This window comes from Haematobia irritans, chromosome 2 (assembly GCF_050003625.1).
Source record: "Haematobia irritans isolate KBUSLIRL chromosome 2, ASM5000362v1, whole genome shotgun sequence".
NCBI lineage: Eukaryota > Metazoa > Arthropoda > Insecta > Diptera > Muscidae > Haematobia > Haematobia irritans.
The window spans coordinates 90,812,043-90,825,750 of record NC_134398.1 but is presented as its reverse complement, the minus strand read 5'-3'; the positions used below and the strand labels follow the sequence as shown (position 1 = coordinate 90,825,750).

The window sequence follows — 13,708 nt, the reverse complement described above, 5'->3', positions numbered from 1 at the left end:
ATATTTATATACTTGACAACCTTTGTAACAATGTAAAAATACCAACACCCCCCAATTGAAGCTACACACAGAAAACAGATTGGTTGGAAAACGTTTGCAGTAATAAATATTCGACACTCAGAGCATAATATAAGTTGTCTCAATAGTTTTCCAGTATTGTTGAATATTTTTTGTCCCCTACAACCATTTGGTGAAAATTTTAATAAGTTTTCTTGTGTGTTTCAAGATAAATAGTTGTGGCAACCAAATGTCTCTTCTATGAAAAATATTTCCTGACATCGGTACATACGACTTACCGTAAAGAAATTTCTCAACTGTTATTTAGTAATCATCACTCACATTTGGTAACCACAGCCGAATTCGATTTGAATAATTTTTCAAATGTCAATGGCATCATTGTTAAATTCATTATATTTTGTATTATTAAATCCATAACATGTGAACATGGATTTCAATTCAAATCTAGTACATATGGTGCAAAATACTGCCAAAATGTAAAACCTCCATGGGACGCATAAAAGGTATTATCTTCAAAAGCTCGCAATGGACTGAAACCGAATAAAAAAACAATGGTTTGTAGCAGAACTGTTTATGCTTAAAGGTGGGTATTAAGTTCGAGTTTAGCCGCTAAAATCGTAATTTTTTCACGATTACTTTTCTTTAATAATCCATTTTAAGGAATACAAATTTTGTGAAAATTTGCTTTAGGATATTCCCCATCAAGTTATAATGAAATCTGCAACAAATATGTATAATTTTATGACTTTTTTTTTACTGATTTAGTTTTCACTTGAGTGAAAAAATGACGATTTTAGCGGCTATACTCGAACTTAATACCCACCTTTAAGCATAAACAGTTCTGCTACAAAATAAAATTTTGAATTTCAGGGATCAATGAAATCATCAAATGCGGCCTGAGGAAATCAAGTTTAGTTTTTGGACCGTAAAGCATACTACGGTGGGTTATGGGCGCTAACATTGTCAGTTCATTCGGATTTTATTTTGAAGGCGTTTTAGAGGCTATATCATTCGTTGAACTGTTCATCAAATTTTTCATTGAGGAGGTGTTTGTGTCATGGGTAATGATGAAAAGTCAAAGATTTTCGTTCGCAAATTTCAATGTCTTGTGGCATATTGATTTCCCTTGGGCCGGGTATGCCGTCTATAATAATTTTTTGTGCTTCTGTATTATGCTCTAAATAATATTTAAATAATAATAAACCTATAATTTGTAACTTAATAAAATATATGTATCCACTTTTCAATTCGATTGGGGGTATTAATATGGTTGGGTGGTACAATCGAATACCGAAGTCACCCATAACCTATTTCATCGGCTGACACAACCAACGAAGTGGTATTAGTTGCATCTCCATCATTCGATTGTGTCGACCGAATTAGTTAGGTGACACAACTGCCAACAGATAGTTGCTGCAACTTCCAAAATGAGGTTGGCAATAAATTCGATTATCACAACCAATCTGTATTCTCTCTGTATATACACTGTTAGAAAAATATGTTTTTCATATGTTCCGATATAAAAAAAATGTGTTTCGGGCACAATTTTTAAACACAATATATTTAAGTGGAAACAATGTAATGTTCCTAAACTGACACTAAATGTTTGGGACGCATATGTTAATATGTTAGAATATATTATGTTTGGGGAATGAATGTTTCATAAAAATAATATGTGTGAATGTAAACATATATAAATTTACAAATTTCGTGTAAACATATATATGTTGTGATATTTTATTCATAGACCGACAGAGAGGGAGTATAGAGAAAGAAATAGATATGGAAACCGGGAAGGTTGACGAAAGATATCAACATAACACAGCGAGAGAATGAAAAAGAGAGCAATTTCTGTGAAACCGCTTGTATGTTGTTTCGGAAAACCGTTTTAAGATAAGGCCAAAAATTGTATATGCTTAAGTCTAAATATTATTTAATCTGATTATTAGAATGAGTATTTGGAGTAAAGAGAATTGACATTCGGAACCAAAAGAATAGACATTTGAAAAAAAACAGCATATGTTTTCGCCTTGGGAGCAGCATTTTATGTATGTGTGGACATGTGTTTTGTCTATCATTTTGGCATTATGGGCACAATTTTTTTCTTGGTTCGTTAAAAGAAATCGGAACGTACGAGGAATAAGTCAAAATATTCAGGCAAAGGAAATTTAAAAAAACGGTGGAAAATATACAAAAATTACAAAGGGATCTTCATAAAAATAACGAAAGGGCACTATAGTCTTGTTAGAGTTGGGACAGTAAAATGAAAAAAGGAGGAAAAAGTGAAAAATTATAGTAAAAAGTATAAAAACAAAGTTTAGTTCTCTTTATTAATAAGTAGTCCAAGAGGATTTGACGGACACCTTCAAATACAAAAGCGGGCATTAAGTTCGTTTTTTGCAGCTAAAACAATTGAAAAAGTTTATTTTCTTTAAAATGAATTATTAAAGAAAAGTAAATAGAATAAATATAAATGTGTAAATTAAAAAAAATGGTGTTCGGTCGGAGCAGGGATTGAACCCACGACCCTTTGAATGCAAGGCAGACATGCTAACCACTGCTCCACGTGGCCAACAAATGTATGTTTCTGCTAAATAATGTTATATTTGCATGGGCTCGTGGGCGCTGCAAACTGTGCTATATAAATGTAACTTATAACGATAATTGTCTACTGGTGACTATAACAGCTGCGTAGCCCAGTGGATAGTGTGTTGGCTTACAAACTGTATGGTCCTCAGTTCGATTCTCCGTCCAGGCGAAAGGCAAAATTTAACAAATCTATAAAATTGAATAATTTCTTCAACATTATTTGTATTACAGAAAAAGGTGCCAATAACTAAAAAATTTCGTGTAAGTGAAAATTATGTGAGGGAATGAGCACAATCGTCTTTGGGGAAAATTCTTCCAAGCATATAATATTTTTGGGCTCAACATGCTTCCAAACATATAATATGTTCACATAGAACAAACATATTAATGTTTCGGCAGTATCCAATAATATATGTACTTCCTGCAAAATTTGTTTGGAACATATGTTAGAGAAGCGATTTTTTTTGAGGGTGTATGGAATAAAATACAAAGTAATAAATTGGACACTACAATAATCATCAGTTTATTTTCGCCACGTGATAGAAATTACATGCTCAAATCTATTGTATTGTTTAAACGAAATAACAAAACTACACTTCAAGTCCAACATTTTGGTTTTGATTCCAATCGCACTGTATATGTCAACGAGAATTTAACTATCGATAATTACCATATCCTTCAAAGAGCACTGCAAATGAAAAAAGAAAAACTAATAGATACTGCTTACTCCTTTCACGGACTGATTTATGCCAAACAGAACAAGAATGATAAACCATGCTGCATAAGTCACATTGATGTTTTGAACTCTTTCTTTCGCACCAATAATGTTCAACATGAAACTAATGAATAACGTACACAAAAAAAAAATTCTGATTCAATCACCAAATTAATTGATCCAATTAATTTTTTAATTGAAATGTCTTCAATCACGAAAATGATAGTACCAATCACAGTTTTAATTGGGCATAGAAAAAATTCTTGATTAAAAAATTAATTGATTTTTTCAGCAAATTTCAATTAATTTTTTAATTGATTCAATTAAAAATTTAATTGATGTTGATTGCAAGCCTCAATTAATTTATCAATTAAAAAAGGTAACTATTTTTAATTACTTTCTGAATTGGCTTAGAGTTTTTATTTGGATTAACAAATGATTGTTTGAAATACATTTTTAATTAAAAATTTAAAAAAAATCAGCACTTTTTTTTAACCCTTTCACTACCGATGTCCGCTTTGAAGGACATTCGAAAAAGACACCAAATTCTATTTTTCCCCTTAGTTTTGATTTATTTCTCGATGTTATTTTAAAGTAATCTAAATAACCTATAAATATTTTCCATATTGGTGAGGTCCAAAATACATTTTTGTAAACTTCTTTAGAAATAAACGAAAAATACGTAAATTTGAGACAATTTTTCTACTGTATGTTTCTAGTAAATGGACATTCATACCAAAACTATAGCTGACACTTTTTCGGGTTCTTTTTTGTATTTTTGCTCACACTTTGAAGGAAATTATAGGCCAAATAGCGCTTATTTTCGTAAGGCCACTTGGTCACAATTCAAGAATCAAATTTTCAAAACAAGCTCATATAGCTCTTGAAGTATTTGAAGTAGGTTTTCAAAATGGCAATTTTTGTTCTACATGCTGTTAGTTCAAGTAAAAACAGAAGAAAAATTAAAATTTTTAACATTAGGTTTATTTCGGTAGTGAAAGGGAATTAGTCTTCCGAATTTGATTAAAAAGTTAATTGTATCAATTAATTTTTTAATTAAAAATTTAAAAATTTTCAATCATTGACTTAATTAACTTAATGTTTCTATCATGATTAAAAAGTTAATTGTAAAAGTAATTAATTTATTAATTGAAAAAATTTTCAACTTCAATTAACTTTTTAATTGGAAATATTTTGGTGATATTTTTTTCTGTGTACATGATACTCAACTTTTTGCAAAACACAAATTAAAATCTCTTAATCCTTTATTATCAACTAATATATCTAACGTCCAACAAGGGTTCATTAAGGGTATATCTACTGTTACAAATCTTCTGGAATTTGATACTAATGTATTTCAATCATTTGATGAAAGGAAACAGATGGATGTGATTTATACAGACTTTAGAAAGGCATTTGATACAGTTAATCACGATGTTCTTTTTTTCTAAGTTGTATTTAATGGCTTTCCAAACTCCATTATTGAAATCGTCATAACTCTGTAGTAGAACTCAGTTCTAGTCATTAGCGTAGCTAGACAATTTTCCTAGGGGGGGCTATAGCCCCCCTAGCTAAAACTTTATAGACTGAACTTATAGGTTCAACTAATGTTTTATTTCATAAAATTGAATAAAAAAATAGACATCAAAATAACTCGACAATCAATTTATAATAAAACAACTAAAAGTACCCTACGGGAAATTGGTGCAAATTGCCACAGACGGACCTAGCACAGAACTGGTACCTGTGCTCCAGTTAGTTGCAATTTTCACATTTAGTGAAATAAAATTATCAGAATAACCTTTTGTTCGACATATTTCAAAAGTTTTTTTTTTTCATTTCGGGTTCGATTAGGAGCCCAAATTGAAAGAGATTTCTAAGAGTTTGTCCGAGACTGGTTCCTGAGGACCTGTTTATGGGTTGCTCCTGCTAAATTGTCCCAGGACGTGTCCTTTGGGATGAGTCCAAGACGCGTCCTAAAATGTAAGTTTACTCCGTCAATGACAAACCCATGTTAAAGTGGACGGTCCCTTCCATCAGAACTGGGACTGGTCCATACACACCAGGGACTAGTCCTGTACCAGTTCTGTGGTTGATCCATTTCCTCTAGGGTAGTTCCACACCTTTCCCAGCAAAAAATTGGGAGTTGTTCTAAAGGCACAACTTTAAAAGCACTTCCAAAAATGTCTTCACAAAGAAGTTAACTATTTTAACTACACAGGAAGTTTTTTTACTTCATTTTTTTATATTTTAATGCGTCATTTTTTGTTTTCTTTTTTCAAATAGTTTAAAAAAAGAGTAAGAATAAATAAAATGGTACAAATTATTCAAATTTTGCCACAAAAATGCTAAATCCATTATAGAAAAATCGATATTTGAAAATATTCGAGGGAAAACGTTTCAAACAAGCGTTAGAATGCATTAAAAAACATAAAAAAGTATAAAAATTATTTATTTGGGAAAATATCACACAATTTTTAATTCACATTCAAAACACTGAATTCGGATCACACCTTAAGAAGTGATGCAAATTCATTGCAACGCCTGTTGAAACTGTGGATATTCGTTCTATGACAAGTTCATATTACATTCATCGCTTCTCCGCCAATTTTGTACCACTTCCAGACCCATAAAGAACATTTTCACTTCTTTTTTGGCGACGCTTTTTTGCAGCATTATTAAGATATTAATTTATGAAAGAATAGTTTTAATATCAATTACTATTTTTTATTTAACTAAATCATAAGTTCAACCACAGCTTTATTTCATAAATATCAGACTTCTACCACAACCCAAGTAATTCGATTGTGCATGAAAGTCTTTAGTGGAACTTTGTGCGTTGTACGAATATATACTTGTTTAATTTTTATAAAAATGTAAAATCGTAAATAGGTTTTCAAATTCTGGGGGGGGGGCTAAAATTTTTCTGGGGGGGTCTAAGCCCCCTCCCCAGAGGCCTTCCTACGCTTATGGTTCTAGTTAGGGACCAATCTAAACTTATTAATGTGACTTCAGGAGTTCCATAGGGTAGCTCTTTAGGCCCCTACTTTTAAATCTATCGTGAGATGATAACGAACTTTTTATGGCCCGAATTGGAAGATATGGATGTGGACGATATGTGGTTTCAGCAGGACGGTGCCACTTGCCACACAGCTAACGAAACAATGGCTTTTTTGCGCAACAAATTCAATAGCCGTGTTATCTCAAGTAATAGCGATGTCAATTGGCCGCCAAAATCATGTGATTTGACACCGTTGGACTTTTTTCTTTGGGGTTATTTGAAAGAAAAGGTGTACGTCGATAAGCCAGCAACAATTCAACAGCTAAAGGATGACATAATTCGGCACATTAACGGCATAGAACCTCCATTATGCCTCAGCGTCATCGAAAATTTGGACCATCGGATGAAGGTGTGCCACCGAGGTCGCGGCGCCCATTTGGCCAATATTTTGTTCCATACATAATTGAGTAATACCAATATATCATAATAAAATAAAATTACAATAATTTCCTAAATAGTGTTTTATTCAAAATCAACATCGGCCCTTGAAATTTTAACCACCCTTTAAAAACAGATTTTTTGAGCTTTTTTCTTTGCCATAAACAAAGCTCGAGTCCTTTCCAACGAATACAAAACCATGGAAATCGGTTCGTGCGTTCTGGAGTTATAGCGTCAGGAAGGAAAGCCTGACTTATTTTTATATTGTAGAATAATAAAGATGATTATAAGTTAAAATTAGTACAATTATTGATCTAGGGGATTGACTTCGGACCAAAAATAATAGTGAGTTTGCTTTCCTTGGCTGATAAGACCCCGGTCTGACACATAGATGGCGAATACTCATTAACTCCGAATACTCATTTTAATATTCAAATTAAATAATATTTCAACTTAAGCATATCAAATTTTTGGCGAAGCCATATTAACATGCAAAGCGAATAGCCAAAACCAATGAACACTTAAAACAGTTTTCCGACAAAATATATAAGCAGTTTCACGGAAATAGCTCTCTTTTGATTCTTTCGCTGTGTTATGTTGATATCTTTCGTCAACCCTCTCTGTCGCTCTCTGAATAAAATAACAACATATACATGTTTATTCTAAATTTGTAAATTTATATATAGGGCTGTTTTCATTTTGCACTGGATGCAACATTTGTATGGGCTGTCCAGAACATCGTTGCACTGGTGTTCTATCCAGAACATCTCATCAGTGCAAGTCGCGCCGATGTTGCCAGATTGCATTTTGATAAAGTGACGCTTCATCGATTCACAATAGCAGTTTATTGTGACTAATTTGTCGAAAAACATGAAATTCAAAGTGGTATAGTGTCATAAATAATCTCAGCAGTAAATATTTATTACTAATTGGAGCATTTCATACATTAAAAATTCAAGATTTCACTTCTATTCTGTGATTGTTTTTAAACAGCTGATGACAGTGTTGCATATTTTTGGAGATGTCCTGGATAAACGAGTACTCTGTTTTCTTTTAGTCCTTCACGGCTTAGGGCTTATCCAGTGCTAAAAGAAAACAGCCCTTATGTTATGTCTACATTCACTCACATTATTGTTATGAAACATTCATGTCCCAAACAAATATATTAACATATGTGTCCCAACCATTTAATGCTAGTTTAGGAACATTACATTTTTGCACTTAAATATATTGTTTTTAAAAAATTCTGCCCGAAACACATTTTGTTTATATCGGAACATATGAAAAACATATTTTTCTAACAGAGTATAGATATTAATAAAATATTGTGCATATACTGAAAAAGGATGACTGCTTTCCCTCTTGCTGCTGCAATAGCAAACATTGTCTGCTATTTTTTAACCTCGATTACACTACAACACGTTTTAGATTGGCTGAAACAAATAAAAGGTTAAACTTAGGAGTTATCCTAACTAGAGGTGTGCACGTGAGTAATATTTTACTCACGCTCGCGCACACTCACCACGGAGAAATCTTATTCACGCACGACATTTTTTGGTAGGACTCACGCTCACGTAAAGAAAATTTGTACTCACGCACGAAAATCTTTTAAATGTCGTGACTCACGAATAATTTTATGAGTAATTTACCTATAGAACCTGACTGAAAATATGAGTATGATTAAAATCGAGAGCGTTATAAAACTTTTAACACTTAGGATGTCATTTAAATTATATATGAATTGAACTCGTAAGCATTTTATGTTCGTAAGCGGGATTATTTTCGTGAGCGTGTTTTCGTGACTCACGCTCACGCACGACATTTGTTTGGTCACTCGCGCAGCGTGACTCACGCGTGAGTCACGACAATTTCGTGTCACGTGCACACCTCTAATCCTAACACAATTAAAACAATATTTTACGAATATCTATAGTATTTGCCCGTATCGTATCTCTTTCACTTTGATATCAGAAATGTTACTACTGGCTTAATCCACAAGGGTTTTCAAGTTTCTTAGTCGGCGTTGCCAATTTAGCTTTTTTCCCGCTAGATTTGTCTTTTTTTGAAGACGTTTAGCGGGGAAAAATGCATTTAGCTTTTAGCTTTTTTTTCTGGCTTTTTTCATTACCCTTTTAGCTATTTCTATTGAAATATGGATAAAACGGCGTTTTTATCTAAGCCTCGCTGCAAGAATAAGGGTTTCCACATATTTCAAAGCTCAGTTGAAACATTAATAATGATTCCAGCCATTATGCGGGCATTTTTGTAGCAAATACACCTTGTAAAGTTTTTCCATCATATTCATAAAAGTTATCGTAAACTTTAAATCTACTATTACCATACAAATTTGTTAGATAAACTGTTAGTAAATTATTGGGAGTATTAGCATTTGACTCGTTTATCCTTTTTATGTTATTATAATATTCTAAAGTTATTGCGATATTACTAAATTAAAATAGTAGATGTGAATTGCTTTGTGCACTGAACAAATATTGTCGTGAGGCCAAAGATTTCATCTCCTTGAAATACGAACGCGAATTTTGGTTATAATAGCATTTGTGAATTTCTCTTATATAAACTGTTTTCCTTGTCCAAAAGACGATAAAATCGTTTTGTCCTTATAATTAAGCGATTCAACTTAAAAATGGGTATGTTTTCATGAAAGAAGGAAGAATTAATGAAATAGTCTTTAAATGTGAGGAGTTTTTGCATCTTAACCACAAACCAAAATAGCGTTCAAAAATAGAAGATGTTTTTCAACACTTTATTTTAAAAATGTATACATACAATAATTTCTACTTGAAGTCGAGTCTGAATTTGGAAATTTAAGTTGGCGTTAGCACGTTTTTAAAGCACTTTGATAGCTCATGAAGAAAATGAAAATGTTTTTACTGGGAAATGTAAACTGTAGGTATTTTCTACAATTTAAATAAAAGTAATGTATTTCGAATTTCTCACAATTTCAAAACCAAACTAAAATTTTCTTTAAAAAAATGACAAATCATTTTTTTTTACCAAATCCAAAGCATGCTTAGATTGTTTAATATTTTAAAATAACAAGTGAATAAAATAGAGGTGTTGGGAAGGTAGCTCCCACAAAACGAAGGACTTCCAGTAAAAAATTTGTGATAGTAATCAAAATGTATCGAATACGCAAACAGAGCTAATATGCCTTAGATATTGTTACAGTCTCACAGAAGTGGAATTAAAATGAAAATAATATGCATTTTAAGTGAAATAAAGCCTTTAAGTTTGTTAAATTTCAATCAAAAATGTGACTTTTGATACAAAAACATTTAGCTTTTTGTCTAGCTATTTTTTTAGCATTTTTTCGTTTTTTTTAACTATTTTTTTGGGCAAATCTAGCGGTTTTTGGTGAAACAATTCTGGCAACGCTGTTCTTAGTCGTCTTTAGTAGAATAGATGCCGTCATTTGCAATTTAGAACTCTTGGTGGGGATATAAAAGTCATCTTCACTCTGGATGAATATTACTTTCTCAAATCATCACCACCAATTTCTTCGACCAAATTTTGCTGGTATTTCACATCTGTACAATCATTTGAATTTTTTAATTTGCATGTTTTTACTGAATAGCTTTTGCGTACTTTTTGTGATAATTTGAGACAATGAGAGTAAAACCCGTTTTAATTCTCTTGTTTTATTACTAGAAAAGTATGCAAACAAAACACGAAATGTGCTTCAGTTGTTTAATCCAGTGTGCCAATTTCGAAAAAATATTTCACATTAGTAGTTAAAGGGTAAATAAATGAAGAGATTACAAAAAGAAACTTTTTTAGAATAAGAAATGCGAACATGACAAAATAAAGATAATATCCTAATTTATATTTTATATTTATATTTTTTTCGCACCCATAGAAATATATGTTAGCCTTATAGTTAAGAGCAAATGTTAGCTTTATATACACTATTTTTTAATGAATTTATTCGGTTTCTTTTAAGCTACAAATTTGGGACACTGCTGGACAGGAACGATTTCGATCGATTACGCAAAGTTACTATAGATCAGCACATGCACTTATTCTTGTGTATGATATAAGTTGTCAACCAACTTTTGACTGCCTTCCGGATTGGCTTCGCGAAATACAAGAATATGCGAATTCCAAGGTGCTTAAGATTTTAGTTGGTAACAAAACAGACAGAGATGACAGAGAAATACCGACACAAATAGGAGAAGAATTTGCTAAACAGCACGATATGTACTTCCTGGAGACATCGGCAAAAGAAGCAGAGAACGTTGAAAGACTCTTTTATGAAATCGCTGCAGAGTTGATCGACCAGGCAAGGAGCAAGGATAGTTCTACATTACTGAACAAAAATCTTAGTGATTCCGTGGGATTGTCCTCTTTAGGACCTAGGCATTCGAATTCTAATTGTTGCGGGAGTCTCACAAATAGCAGCACACCACATTCCAGCACTCCTTAATTGTAACAAACCAAAAAGATGTATTTAATTTATTAGAAATATTTTAACGAAATAAAATGTCCTCAAAAAACTATTAATTTATAAAACTACTAAATGTATACATATTCTAAGAGTTTTTAATTAACCGACTGTTCTTTTCAATAACGATAATCTACAACTTATTTACTAAGACTTTTCGACAAAAAGTTTGAAACTCAAATTACCAACAGTGCGGCGTGGAACACACAAACCCCTGGGAATAAACGTTATATATATTTGTACACCAATGGATCCAAATTGAATGGACAAGTGGGTTTCGGAGATATTCTAAAGATTTGGAACTTCGAATAACGACTACGTAATCACTGTAGTGTTTTTCAGGCTGAAATATTAGCAATAAAAAGAGGCATAGCGGCTAAGAATTAATGTTCCAACAAATGTTGGCATTAATATATAAGAGGGCAGTTCGGAAACTTCTTAGCCTAGCACAAAAAACGCGGTATTAACAGAAAAAAGTTAAGTGTTTTGGAAACTTCCATCTCTGTTATGAACACATGTTGAATTTTGTTTCAATTTGGCAACTCCTTCATATAGAAACAGGTGTTCAAAAGTGCTACAGGTGCTACAGAAATTGTAGCCAAAGTGCATGATATGGTATCAAATAATCGACGAATAAAAGTGCGTGAAATTGCTAATATCATGGGCATCTCAAATGATCGAGTCCATTTAATTTTGCATGAAGAACTACAGATGAAAAAGCTATCTGCAAGATGGGTGCCGCATTTGTTAACAGTCGATCAAAGACGCATAAGAATGAACATTTCTCAAGCTTGTTTGGATCGTTTTAAGCGAAATAAAATGGATTTTAAGCGTCGTTTCATAACTGTTGACGAGACATGGATCCACCACTATACTCCAGAGACAAAAGAACAATCCAAGCAATTGACTGAAGCTGGAGGAAGTGTCCCAAAGAAGGCAAAAACAATTCACTCGGCTGGTAAGGTTATGGCAACGGGTTTTTGGGACTTCAAAGGTATTTTATTGATTGACTATTTGCAAAAGGGTAAAACAATAAATTCATAGTACTATTGCAACCTTTTGGATCAATTAAATGTACAAATTCGAGAAAAACGCCCTGGCTTACAACACAAAAAAAAAATAATTTTTCATCAAGACAACGCACCAGCGCACAAGAGTGTTTTAATAATGGCTAAAATCAACGAATTAAAGTACGAGTTGCTTGACCACCCACCTTATTCTCCTGATTTAGCTCCCAGTGACTTTTACTTGTTCCCAAATCTAAAAAAAAAATCCTTGCTGGCAAGCGTTTTACCTCAAATGAAGATGCAATTACAGTTGTAAACCACTATTTTGAAGACCTTGAGGAAAACTTTTCTAATCAAGGGATAGAATTGCTAGAAAAGCGTTGAACTAAGTGTATTGATGTTTCAGGAGATTATATTGAAAAATAAAAATATTTTTAAAAAACTAACTATTCTCTTTCATTGACAGGCTAAGAAGTTTCCGAACAGCCCTCGTACTCAGACAGTCAATAAAATAGCAAGAGCAATAAAATCCTTGGACTCTGTGTTCCTTAACCCATTAAACGTCAAGAGCATTTAAAATAGAATAAACAAATTTAAATTAATTTATATATTTAACTTCAGTTAAAAAATATAAAAAACAAAAGGCCAAAACAAGGCAACATAAAGAAATGTTGCCTAATTTCATTTATAAACAAAGTTCTGCGATATTAAATGTTGCCAATTTTCTGTACCCAAGCCATCGACTGCCGCAAACCTCTCAACGAGATGGCTGATCGGTATCATATTCACCTATATGGGTACCTGGCCACTGGAACATACCAGGGAACAGCGAAGCGTATGAATTAGCAAGCTTAGGAACTACCTTACATATTGTAGGAGAACTAGAATCTGTTCGTATGCCTCTGGCTACCTGCACGCTTATACTGCGTGAAAAGGCTATTGAGGACGAATGTTCGATGGGAGAATCGCAAGGGTTGTAAGGACACCAAGCAAATATGGTCCATTTAAACTTAACCCGCACAATAAATAGTAGTGTTCCGTCGATGTATATATATATATATATATATATATATATATATATATATATATATATATATATATATATATATATATATATATATATATATATATAGTAGTGGTTGTTGCTGCATTTCAATATTTGGTATTTGTGCAGTCTTTTGCGTTTTTAGTTTTGATAGTATTATACAAATGGATTTTGAGATACATATTTTTATATATAAAAATATAATTAGGAATACAATTAAAATGGCTATAAATGTGCAAAAAAAAAAAATATTGTTTTCATACACAATTTTAACAACGTCATCATGTTTTATATTTTTGATTTTTGTTAAATTTAAGGGTGTATACAATGGAGTTAGATCAATTTCAGGAGATAGTTTATTTTCATACAATATTATGTCATTTATTTGTATCGTGCACTCACTTATTCTAATAATTTTGTTTCCTTGTATTTT

General features: G+C 32.3%; 1 protein-coding gene across 2 annotated transcripts in view; it reads left to right on the top strand.

The window, feature by feature from the left end:
* The window catches only part of Rab30 (RAS oncogene family member Rab30), a 158,469-nt gene extending 147,166 nt beyond the window's left edge, over positions 1-11,303 (top strand). For both annotated transcript variants that reach the window (XM_075295573.1, XM_075295572.1), the window contains exon 3: positions 10,723-11,303. In XM_075295573.1, coding sequence (XP_075151688.1) covers positions 10,723-11,205 — 483 coding nt within the window. In that variant the 3' untranslated portion in view covers positions 11,206-11,303. The remainder of the gene's footprint in view (positions 1-10,722) is intronic.
* The last annotated feature ends 2,405 nt before the right edge of the window (positions 11,304-13,708 follow it).